General features: G+C 45.8%; 1 protein-coding gene across 1 annotated transcript in view; it reads right to left on the bottom strand.

Annotated features, from left to right (window-relative positions):
* Positions 1-12,890, bottom strand: part of LOC139399200 (vacuolar protein sorting-associated protein 8 homolog) — a gene marked incomplete at its 5' end in the record, with an annotated part of 40,761 nt that extends 27,871 nt beyond the window's left edge. The window contains 9 exons of the mRNA XM_071144709.1: positions 3,143-3,232; positions 3,515-3,737; positions 9,417-9,463; positions 10,052-10,141; positions 10,260-10,306; positions 11,315-11,405; positions 11,674-11,709; positions 11,797-11,871; positions 12,720-12,890. Coding sequence (XP_071000810.1) covers positions 3,143-3,232; positions 3,515-3,737; positions 9,417-9,463; positions 10,052-10,141; positions 10,260-10,306; positions 11,315-11,405; positions 11,674-11,709; positions 11,797-11,871; positions 12,720-12,890 — 870 coding nt within the window. The remainder of the gene's footprint in view (positions 1-3,142; positions 3,233-3,514; positions 3,738-9,416; positions 9,464-10,051; positions 10,142-10,259; positions 10,307-11,314; positions 11,406-11,673; positions 11,710-11,796; positions 11,872-12,719) is intronic.
* Between the last annotated feature and the right edge of the window lie 56 nt (positions 12,891-12,946).

Below are 12,946 nucleotides of genomic sequence, written 5' to 3'. Positions count from 1 at the left end.
AGAGAGAGGCTGAGCTAACCAGATAACCAGAGATAGGCAGAGAGAGGCAGATAACCAGATAACCAGAGATAGGCAGAGAGAGGCAGATAACCAGATAACCAGAGAGAGGCAGAGAGAACCAGATAACCAGAGAGAGGCAGAGAGAACCAGATAACCAGAGAGAGGCAGAGAACCAGATAACCAGAGAGAGGCAGATAACCAGATAACCAGAGAGAGGCAGAGAGAACCAGAGAGAGGCAGAGAGAACCAGAGAGAGGCAGAGAGAACCAGAGAGCGGCAGAGAGAACCAGAGAGAGGCAGAGAGAACCAGAGAGAGGCAGAGAGAACCAGAGAGAGGCAGAGAGAACCAGAGAGAGGCAGAGAGAACCAGAGAGAGGCAGAGAGAACCAGAGAGAGGCAGAGAGAACCAGAGAGAGGCAGAGAGAACCAGAGAGAGGCAGAGAGAGGCAGAGAGAACCAGATAACCAGAGAGAGGCAGATAGAACCAGATAATCAGAGAGAGGCAGAGAGAACCAGAGAGAGGCAGAGAGAACCAGAGAGAGGCAGAGAGAACCAGAGAGAACCAGATAACCAGATAACCAGAGAGAGGCAGAGAGAACCAGATAACCAGAGAGGCAGATAGAACCAGATAACCAGAGAGAGGCAGAGAGAACCAGAGAGAGGCAGAGAGAACCAGATAACCAGAGAGAGGCAAAGAGAACCAGAGAGAGGCAGAGAGAACCAGATAACCAGAGAGAGGCAGAGAGAACCAGAGAGAGGCAGAGAGAACCAGAGAGAGGCAGAGAGAACCAGAGAGAGGCAGAGAGAACCAGATAACCAGAGAGAGGCAGAGAGAACCAGAGAGAGGCAGAGAGAACCAGAGAGAGGCAGAGAGAACCAGATAACCAGAGGCAGAGAGAACCAGATAACCAGAGGCAGAGAGAACCAGAGAGAGGCAGAGAGAACCAGATAACCAGAGAGAGGCAGAGAGAACCAGAGAGAGGCAGAGAGAACCAGATAACCAGAGAGAGGCAGAGAGAACCAGAGAGAGGCAGAGAGAACCAGAGAGAGGCAGAGAGAACCAGATAACCAGAGAGCGGCAGAGAGAACCATATAACCAGAGAGAGGCAGAGAGAACCAGATAACCAGAGAGAGGCAGAGAGAACCAGATAACCAGAGAGAGGCAGAGAGAACCAGATTACCAGAGAGAGGCAGAGAGAACCAGATAACCAGAGAGAGGCAGAGAGAACCAGATAACCAGAGAGAGGCAGAGAGAACCAGATAACCAGAGAGAGAATCAGATAACCAGAGAGAGGCAGAGAGAACCAGATAACCAGAGAGAGGCAGAGAGAACCAGAGAGAGGCAGAGAGAGGCAGATAACCAGAGAGAGGCAGATAGAACCAGATAACCAGAGAGAGGCAGAGAGAACCAGATAACCAGAGAGAGGCAGATAGAACCAGATAACCAGAGAGAGGCAGAGAGAACCAGATAACCAGAGAGAGGCAGAGAGAACCAGAGAGAGGCAGAGAGAACCAGATAACCAGAGAGAGGCAGATAGAACCAGATAACCAGAGAGGGGCAGAGAGAACCAGATAACCAGAGAGAGGCAGAGAGAACCAGATAACCAGAGAGAGGCAGATAGAACCAGATAACCAGAGAGAGGCAGAGAGAACCAGATAACCAGAGAGAGGCAGAGAGAACCAGATAACCAGAGAGAGGCAGATAGAACCAGATAACCAGAGAGAGGCAGAGAGAACCAGATAACCAGAGAGGGGCAGAGAGAACCAGAGAGAGGCAGAGAGAGCCAGATAACCAGAGAGGGGCAGAGAGAACCAGATAACCAGAGAGAGGCAGAGAGAACCAGAGAGAGGCAGAGAGAGGCAGAGACCCAGATAAGCAGAGAGAGGCAGAGAGAACCAGAGAGAGGCAGAGAGAACCAGAGAGAGGCAGAGAGAACCAGAGAGAGGCAGAGAGAACCAGAGAGAGGCAGAGAGAACCAGAGAGGACACCTGTAATACATATACCTCCCCCCCATCAGTATGCTTTCATCTGTGGGTTCAGAGGAGTAGCTTAACAACACACACTCAGCTTTCATCTACCTTCAGACTAAGAGGATCAGTCCCACAAAGGAAGGAGAAAGAGAGAAACACATAACACCAGGCTGAGACAGAGAGAGAGCGAGACAGGGAGAGAGAGAGACAGGGGGGGGAGAGAGAGATACAGGGGGGGGGGGGAGAGAGAGAGAGAGAGACAGAGAGACAGAGAGACAGAGAGAGACAGGGGGGGAGAGAGAGAGAGAGACAGGGGGGGAGAGAGAGAGAGACAGGAAGAGAGAGAGCGAGCGAGACAGAGAGAGAGAGCGAGAGAAACAGTATTATAGTACCCCCATAGGGGTGATGTAGTCATTAAACAGTATTATAGTACCTCCATGGGGGTGATGTAGTCATTAAACAGTATTATAGTACCTCCATGGGGGTGGTGTAGTCATTAAACAGTATTATAGTACCTCCATGGGGGTGATGTAGTCATTAAACAGTATTATAGTACCTCCATAGGGGTGATGTAGTCATTAAACAGTATTATAGTACCTCCATAGGGGTGATGTAGTCATTAAACAGTATTATAGTACCTCCATAGGGGTGATGTAGTCATTAAACAGTATTATAGTACCTCCATAGGGGTGATGTAGTCATTAAACAGTATTATAGTACCCCCATAGGGGTGATGTAGTCATTAAACAGTATTATAGTACCTCCATAGGGGTGATGTAGTCATTAAACAGTATTATAGTACCTCCATAGGGGTGATGTAGTCATTAAACAGTATTATAGTACCTCCATAGGGGTGATGTAGTCATTAAACAGTATTATAGTACCTCCATAGGGGTGATGTAGTCATTAAACAGTATTATAGTACCTCCATAGGGGTGATGTAGTCATTAAACAGTATTATAGTACCTCCATAGGGGTGATGTAGTCATTAAACAGTATTATAGTACCTCCATAGGGGTGATGTAGTCATTAAACAGTATTATAGTACCTCCATAGGGGTGATGTAGTCATTAAACAGTATTATAGTACCTCCATAGGGGTGATGTAGTCATTAAACAGTATTATAGTACCTCCATAGGGGTGATGTAGTCATTAAACAGTATTATAGTACCTCCATAGGGGTGATGTAGTCATTCATTCCCCTGTTGAACACGTAGATCATGGCATCATACAGCCGGTTGTCCCAACACATCTGGACCACCTGGATACACAGGGAGAGAACAGGTTACTACTAGAGTCTACAGACTTGTCATGCTGGTGATTGGAACAAGGTTAATGACAGTAGTAAATATCTAGAGGGAAGAGAGGCAACACTGACAGACATCCTCTCTTCTCGTCTCCTCCCATGTCTCCTCTCCTCCCCCGTCTCCTCCCCTCCCCCGTCTCCTCCCCCGTCTCCTCCCCCGTCTCCTCCCCCGTCTCCTCCCCCGTCTCCTCCCCTCCCCCGTCTCCTCCCCCGTCTCCTCCCCCGTCTCCTCCCTACCTGTTGTATGTCGAGGCTGGTGATGTCCAGATGTATCAGACAGTTCTCTACACTGTCCATCATGTTGTTATCCTGTAGGTGGGTCAGCAGGTCTCTCATGACAGGAGCGGTCACACAGCCCAGACGCTCCGACACGATGTAGGGTTCCAAACTCTCCAGGAAGACCCCCCGAGCCACACAGTTCTCCACCAGGCGGGTATATAGCTGGTTAAACAGTAGGTCCCTATAGGACCACAGAGAGAAGAGCACGTTCATGGTACCAGTTCTCCACCAGGCGGGTACAGTATATAGCTGGTTAAACACCAGTCTCAAAGTCAACAGTGAAGAGGCGACTTCGGGATGCTGGCTTTCTAGGCCGACTAGGGTTGTGTATCGGAGGACGCATGACTTTCGACCTTCATTTCTCCCGAGTCCGTACGGGAGTTGTAGCGATGAGACAAGATAGTAGCTACTAACAATTGGATACCACGAAATTGGGGAGAAAAAGGGGGTAAAATAAAAAATAAATTTAAAAAAAAGATTAAGATGGGCCAAAGAACACAGACACTGAACAGAGGAACTCTGCCCAGAAGGCCAGCATCCCGGAGTCGCCTCTTCACTGTTGAAGTTGAGACTGGTGTTTTGCGGGTACTATTTAATGAGGACTTGTGAGGCGTCTGATTCGACAACTAGACACTAATGTACTTGTCCTCTTGCTCGGTTGTGCACCGGGGCCTCCCACTCCTCTTTCTATTCTGGTTAGGGCCAGTTTGTGCTGTTCTGTGAAGGGAGTAGTACACAGCGTTGTACGAGATCTTCAGTTTCTTGGCAATTTCTCGCATGGAATAGCCTTCATTTCTCAGAACAAGAATAGACTGACAACTTTCAGAAGAAAGGTCTTTGTTTCTGACCATTTTGAGCCTGTAATTGAACCCACAAATGCTGTGGCTCCAGATACTCAACTAGTCTAAAGGCCAGTTTTATTGCTTCTTTAATCAGAACAGAGAGTTTTCTAATTATTAGAGGGTTTTCTAATGATTAATTAGCCTTTTAAAATGATGAACTTGGATTAGCTAACACAACGTTCCCTTGGAACACAGGAGTGATGGTTGCTGATAATGGGCCTCTGTACGCCTATGTAGATATTCCATTAAAAATCAGCCGTTTCCAGCTACAATAGTAATTTACAACATTAACAATGTCTACACTGTATTTCTGATCAATTTGATGTTATTTTAAAATGGACCAATATTTAGCTTTTCTTCCAAAAACAAGGACATTTCTACGTGACCTCAAACATTTGAACGGTAGTGTATGTGTTATGGCTTCACACCCCCTGCTATATTGTGGATAAAGAGTTAACCGTCTAACAGAACACAGAGGGTGTTCTTTAATGGAAGCCTCTCCAACAAAATCCAGGTAGAATCAGGGATTCCCCAGGGCAGTTGTCTTGGCCCATTACTTTTTTCAATCTTCACTAACGACATGCTTTGAGTAAAGCCAGTGTGTCTATGTTTCCAGATGACTCAACACTATACATGTCAGCTACAACAGCGACTGAAATGACTACAGCACTTAACAAAGAGTGTGTGGCAAGGAATAAGTTAGTCATAAATATTTGTAAATCTCAAAGCATTGTAATTGGGACAAATCATTCACTTAACCCTAAACCTCAACTAAATCGTGTAATAAATCATGTGGAAATTGAGCATGTTGAGGTGACTAAACTGCTTGGAGTAACCCTGGATTGTAAACTGTCATGGTCAAAACATATTGATACAGTAATAACTAAGATAGGGAGAAGTCTGTCCATAATAAAGTGCTGCTCTGCCTTCTTAACAACACTATCAACAAGGCAGGTCCTAGGGGCCATAGTTTAGTCACATCTGGACTACAATTGGCTCAGAACAGAGCAGCACGGATGGACACAGACAGCTAGTATTAATAATATGAATGTCCATCTCTCCTGGCAGAAAGTGGAAGAGAGATGGACTTCATCACTACTTGTATTTATGTTGAATGCACCGAGCTGTCTGTCTAAATGACTGGCACACAGCTCGGACATCCATGCATACCCCACAAGACATGCCACCAGAGGTCTCTTCACAGTCCTCAAGTCCAGACTATGGGAGGTGCACAGTACTACATAGAGCCATGATTACATGGATCTCTATTCCACAGTACTACATAGAGCCATGACTACATGGAAATCTATTCCACAGTACTACATAGAGCCATGACTACATGGAACTCTATTCCACAGTACTACATAGAGCCATGACTACATGGAACTCTATTCCACAGTACTACATAGAGCCATGACTACATGGAAATCTATTCCACAGTACTACATAGAGCCATGATTACATGGAACTCTATTCCACAGTACTACATAGAGCCATGATTACATGGAACTCTATTCCACAGTACTACATAGAGCCATGACTACATGGAACTCTATTCCACAGTACTACATAGAGCCATGACTACATGGAACTCTATTCCACAGTACTACATAGAGCCATGACTACATGGAACTCTATTCCACAGTACTACATAGAGCCATGACTACATGGAACTCTATTCCACAGTACTACATAGAGCCATGACTACATGGAACTCTATTCCACAGTACTACATAGAGCCATGACTACATGGAAATCTATTCCACAGTACTACATAGAGCCATGACTACATGGATCTCTATTCCACAGTACTACATAGAGCCATGACTACATGGAACTCTATTCCACAGTACTACATAGAGCCATGACTACATGGAACTCTATTCCACAGTACTACATAGAGCCATGACTACATGGAAATCTATTCCACAGTACTACATAGAGCCATGATTACATGGAACTCTATTCCACAGTACTACATAGAGCCATGATTACATGGAACTCTATTCCACAGTACTACATAGAGCCATGACTACATGGAACTCTATTCCACAGTACTACATAGAGCCATGACTACATGGAACTCTATTCCACAGTACTACATAGAGCCATGACTACATGGAACTCTATTCCACAGTACTACATAGAGACATGACTACATGGAACTCTATTCCACAGTACCACATAGAGCCATGACTACATGGAACTCTATTCCACAGTACCACATAGAGCCATGACTACATGGAACTCTATTCCACAGTACTACATAGAGCCATGACTACATGGAACTCTATTCCACAGTACTACATAGAGCCATGACTACATGGAACTCTATTCCACAGTACTACATAGAGCCATGACTACATGGAACTCTATTCCACAGTACTACATAGAGCCATGACTACATGGAACTCTATTCCACAGTACTACATAGAGCCATGATTACATGGAACTCTATTCCACATCAGGTAACTGACACAAGCAGTAAAATTAGATTTAAAAAACAGATAAAAATGCACCTTATGGAACAGCAGGGACTGTGAAGCAACACAAACATAGGCACAGACACATGCATACACACACACATAGATTTAGTACTGTAGATATGTGGTAGCTGTTGAGTAGGGGCCTGAGGGCACACAGTGTGTTGTGAAATCTGTGAATGTATTGTAATGTCTTTAAAATTGTATAAATTGGACTCCAGGAAGAGTAGCTGCTGCCTTGGCAGGAACTAATGGGGATCCATAATGAATACAAATGCTAGGAGCCTCTGGGGCAGGGATGGGACCATAATAGACCTCATAATAGAATTCTCTGGAGCTGGGACGGGATGGCAGTTCCTAAGTGAAGGAAGGAGCCTTTTAGTCCAGTCCGAGTGCAGCAGAGAGCAGAGTAGCAGCCCCTTCGGCACAGAGATGGACAGAGAAAGGAAGATCTTTCTCTCTCTCTCCAAACTAAGGCCGACCACCACAAAGGGTTACGAAAGAACAAACAGAAAGCACGTTCCCACAGGAACAAACAGAAAGCACGTTCCCACAGGAACAAACAGAAAGCACGTTCCCACAGGAACAAACAGAAAGCACGTTCCCACAGGAACAAACAGAAAGCACGTTCCCACAGGAACAAACAGAAAGCACGTTCCCACAGGAACAAACAGAAAGCACGTTCCCACAGGAACAAACAGAAAGCACGTTCCCACAGGAACAAACAGAAAGCACGTTCCCACAGGAACAAACAGAAAGCACGTTCCCACAGGAACAAACAGAAAGCACGTTCCCACAGGAACAAACTGAAAGCACGTTCCCACAGGAACAAACTGAAAGCACGTTCCCACAGGAACAAACTGAAAGCACGTTCCCACAGGAACAAACTGAAAGCACGTTCCCACAGGAACAAACTGAAAGCACGTTCCCACAGGAACAAACTGAAAGCACGTTCCCACAGGAACAAACTGAAAGCACGTTCCCACAGGAACAAACTGAAAGCACGTTCCCACAGGAACAAACTGAAAGCACGTTCCCACAGGAACAAACTGAAAGCACGTTCCCACAGGAACAAACTGAAAGCACGTTCCCACAGAAACAAACTGAAAGCCCGTTCACACAGAAACAAACTGAAAGCACGTTCCCACAGCAACAAACTGAAAGCACGTTCCCACAGGAACAAACTGAAAGCACGTTCACACAGGAAAAAACAAACTGAAAGCACGTTCACACAGGAACAAACAGAAAGCACGTTCACACAGGAAAAAACAAACTGAAAGCACGTTCACACAGGAACAAACAAACAGATGTCTTCTGGCAGCGGATTGACTCCCTTTGTTTGTCGTTTGTTTGTCATGTTTAATACAGTTAGTTTCATATGCGCTGAGTGATCTTTATGTTGTTTGACTGGGGGTTCTCTTCAAGGGACAAAGCGTGCATTAAAGGGATATTTAAAAATAATTCTGCTTTATATTCATCAGCTCTCCAGCACCACCCCAACATCAACATATGTGAAAATGCCTAGTTTCTATGTTTTGTAGTAAAACAACCAATTAGTAGGAAATGCCTACTCCAAATTGGTTAAAATCACATGATGCACACCGATGTCGTCATTGGAAACACTCATCTTCCTCCATTTTTTTTACTACAAAACATAGAAAGCTGATGAATATAAAGCAGAATTATTTTTAAATATCCCTTTAATGCACGCTTTGTCCCTTGAAGAGAACCCCCAGTCAAACAACATAAAGATCACTCAGCACATATGAAACTAACTGCATTAAAAATTTAACCTGGTGCCAGAAGATATCTCAGTTTGTTCTTTCTTAACCTTTTGTGGAGGTCAGCCTTCATTTTGAGAGAGATGACAATTTGTATTTAATTGTTTTATTTATTTAACCTTTATTTAACTAGGCAAGTCAGTTAAGAATAAATTCTTATTTACAATGACGGCCAAACCCGGACGACGCTGGGCCAATTACGCGCCGCCCTATGGGACTCCCAATCACAGCCGGTTGTGATATAGCCTGGAATCGAACCAGGGTGATGTCTCTTGCAATGAGATGCAGTGCCTTAGACCTCTGCGCCACTCGGGAGCCCAAAGAGACAAAGAAAGATCTTCCTTTCTCTGTCCATCTCTGTGCCGAAGGGGCTGCTACTCTGCTCTACTCTGACTGGACTAAAAGGCTCCTTCCTTCACTTAAGAACTGCGGATGATATGAAGTTAAAAAGAAAGTGAATTGTCCCTTTAATGAATAAGCAGAGTGCTGGGAATAGGCAACGCGAGGGCCATTAGACGTGATGTGTGTGTGTGTGTGTGTGTGTCTGTGTGTGTCTGTGTGTGTCTGTGTGTCTGTGTGTGTCTGTGTGTGTCTGTGTGTGTGTCTGTGTGTGTGTGTGTGTGTGTGTGTGTCTGTGTGTGTGTGTGTGTGTGTGTGTCTGTGTGTGTCGTGTGTGTGTGTGTGTGTGTGTCTGTGTGTGTCTGTGTGTGTGTGTGTGTGTGTGTGTCTGTGTGTGTGTGTGTGTGTGTCTTACGTCCTCTGCAGCTGCAGACAGTAATCTACCATGACAGGCACCATGTCCTACGGACAGAGAGAGAAAGAGAGGGATGGAGGGATGAAGGGAGGATGGAGAGAGAGAGAGAAAAAGAGCGATTAGCGACTCAACCCAGGCAGCCTAAGCACAAGGACAAGCCTTAAAGGCGAATGAAAGACAGGTTTCAAGGTCCCGAGCGTTGTCAAACTGAACCGTGGGACGGATTAACGTGTGTATCGTGGGGTGTGTGCATAACGTGGGGTGTGTGTGTGTGTGTGTGTGTGTATATCGTGTGTGTGTGTGTGTGTGTGTGTTTGTGTGTATTGGAGGGGTGTGTGTATAACGGGGTGTGTGTGTGTGGGTATCGGGGGTATGTGTGTGTGTGTGGTGTGTGCGGTGTGTGTATATCGTGGGGTGTGTGTGTGTGTGTGTGTGTGTGTGTGTGTGTGTATCGTGCGGGGTGTGTATAACGTGTGTGTGTGTGGTGTGTGCGGTGTGTGTGTGTGTGTGTGTGTGTGTGTGTATGGGGTGCGGGGTGTGTGTGTCTATGTGTGTGTGTGTGTGTGTGTGTGTGTGTGTGTGTATCGGGGGTATGTGTGTGTGTATAGGGTGTGTGTGTGTGTGTGTGTGTGTACCTGGAAATGTTGTTCCATGATCTGTATCTTGCCGTGTTCTGGACATTTCTTCACTGAGCGCTCCACATACTGGAACAGAATCTCAATCATCTGGAGAGGAAGTACAATCAATCAATCAATCAAATTAGATAGATTTCTTTGTGGAAGGGGGGTGGAGGGGGGAAGGTAGGAAAGGAAGGGAGGAGGGAATAATGGAAGAGGGATTCACCTTGTCTGCCACTACACCTTTCCTCTTTGCTGGGTCCCCAAACAGCCCTGGAAAAATTACAGACATTCACAGTACATCAACACAATCAGTCAAAAGGGTTGTGTGTTTTCACTTTAATAAGAAAATAAAAATCTAGGTGAAAACTCTGGTATTAAATGTATAATGGCCTCTGTGCCATCAGTGAAAAGGCCTCCAACAGGAAGCCCTCAGAATGTAAAGTCCTGCAGTGTATAAATGATTCAAGGACAAAACAGTGGAAACACCTGTCCTTTATAGTACAGAAGAGGCCAGGCGTTCCACACAGTAGATCTCAGGCCTTCTGGAGCTGGTTTTCAGTTGGTATGACAACTGTAGCAGTGACATCATAGTGACATTCTATTGATGTCCGATATCAAACTTGTCTTGTGAACAAGTATTACAAAAACGACAGGCTGCCCTGCCTCCAATAGAGCATAAAAGTTGTATTTTTAAACACTGATAAACCCATCCGTTTATACATTCATTTAGTAGATGTCAATCCAGAAAACCAGGCAACTAAAAACAACTTTCTTAACAATGTTTTTGATTGGTTTCTAGATTGTTAGCTAGCTTAGCTGGCTAGCCTGTTCAAATAATGACCATGTCATAGCTGACAAGCTAACTTATATTCATTATTACAGCAAAATAAACTCACAACAAGACCATTATTTGCACGTTAATGGCGAGCTAATTACAGTAAATAGTTTACGGTTGTTGAGTGTGTCGTCGCGGTCTCAGTCAGGTAACCATGACAACGGACGCAGCGACGGGCTACAGACATTCCACCGGAGTATAAATTAAAATGTTGTTTTGACCAGAGACACTCGCATTCTAATTGTCTATAGACAATAGACTATGTTAATAGACAAAGTATAATCCAGCCCTAAGAGGTGTGGAGGAGTGGAGAGGAGGAGAGGAGAGGAGAGGAGGGGAAAGGAAGTGAGGGAGGGGAGAGGGAGAGGAGAGGAGAGGAGAGGTGAGGGAGAGAAGAAGTGGCAGAAGAGGGGGGAGGGGTAGAGGAAGAGGAGACTATTCACCCAGTACAGCCTTGGCGGTGCCCTCATGGAAGGACCAGGCCAAGGACAGAGCCTCAACAAAACGTTCCTGTTTCAACAGACAGTCCACCCGCTGTGTGAGAGAGAGAAAGAGTTAGAGCACTGAATGTCTCCAGCAGCACAGATCCAATAAATCTCCCTCAGATACACACAGGTCCATTAAATCCCCCTCAGATACACACAGGTCCATTAAGTTCCCCTCAGAGACACACAGGTCCATTAAATCCCCCTCAGAGAGACACAGATCCATTAAACCCCCCTCAGATACACACAGGTAGAATGATATAATAGATAACCTTTAGTTTTAGACTGGTATGGTGGCAAGTCAGAGACAAACTTACCTCCCTCCAGTTCCTCAGAGTCAGGATGTGGGCTGACTGGAGGAGAGAAGGACTCAATTAGACAACGCTTGTGTTTCTACTTCAACTGTACACACACACACACACACACACACACACATCTACCTTGGTCCCCAGTAACACCATCTGTCCTGCGTAGCTGCAGACAGACTGATAGCAGGCCTTCTCTCCTACTAGGGCCTAAAACACAACACTGTTAGTCTGGAGAGCAGAGGTCAAAGGCCAGGACACTGTTATTCAGAGTGAAAATCAACCATGACTGCTAATTTCTCAATAATACTTTTAGATATAAATGTGGCAAATATATGCCAAGAATCCTGAACAAGACCTTCATACGGATTCAATGATTATTTCAGGAAGATCCAAAACATCATGGTTATGATTGGTTCATGTTGACTCTGAATGACTCCATGTAGAGGTATGGGAGACAGGTGGGAAGGAATCACTGGTGACCCCCCTGCTCCTTGATTGGACAGCTTCAGTCCCCCTGAAGAGACGCTCTCCTCTCTGGCTGCTTCTGATCCAGTGACGAGGACGTTGGTCCTGTGTGATTGGACAGAGCCAGCTGCTCTACAACGGGTTAGAACTGGTGATTAAAAGGTTTCATTCCAGGTAGTGGTTTGTAACCTTCCTAGCTGGTTTCAACAGTTTGGTGTTTAGTAGTTAAGGTAGCGGAGACTGATTCTTCAGGGGGATAAATTATCTTGTGCAACCTTTTCCCACTAGCCAGCCTAGTCCTGTACTGTCTGACCCTGCTCCATAACCCTTAACCTTTGACCCATAAAACTTACCTGACACCCTCTACTACCACTGACCTCTAACCCCTCACCTGTGACCTCTAACCCCTCACCTGTGCCAATGCCAGGTGATGCCTTCCCCTCTACAGCTACTGACCTATGACCCCTTTTCCATGCCCTATCACCCATACCACTTCCCTACCATTACTTCACAACCCTCACTATCTATCCTACCCACCGCAACTTCTCTACCGTCACCTCTGACATCTGACCCTGACCCCTGACCCTCACCAGTGCCTGGCTGACGTTTCCCCCCGTTGCCAGCGATTTAAAATGGCTGCTGTTGTAGACCAGCTGCACCTCAGCCACGTCCAAGCTCTCCAGCTCCTCCTGGCTGGGTCGGTCCACCACACGCAGCTTCTCCCCGCTGTCCATCACCACCAGGGTACGACTGTTGATCCACTGTGGAGAGGGAGGGGAAACACAATAGGTGAGTGGGTGTGAAAGAGCGAGAGAGA

Source organism: Oncorhynchus clarkii, unplaced genomic scaffold, assembly GCF_045791955.1.
Source record: "Oncorhynchus clarkii lewisi isolate Uvic-CL-2024 unplaced genomic scaffold, UVic_Ocla_1.0 unplaced_contig_10170_pilon_pilon, whole genome shotgun sequence".
Taxonomy (NCBI): Eukaryota; Metazoa; Chordata; class Actinopteri; order Salmoniformes; family Salmonidae; genus Oncorhynchus; species Oncorhynchus clarkii.
This window is presented reverse-complemented; position numbering and strand designations above follow the sequence as displayed.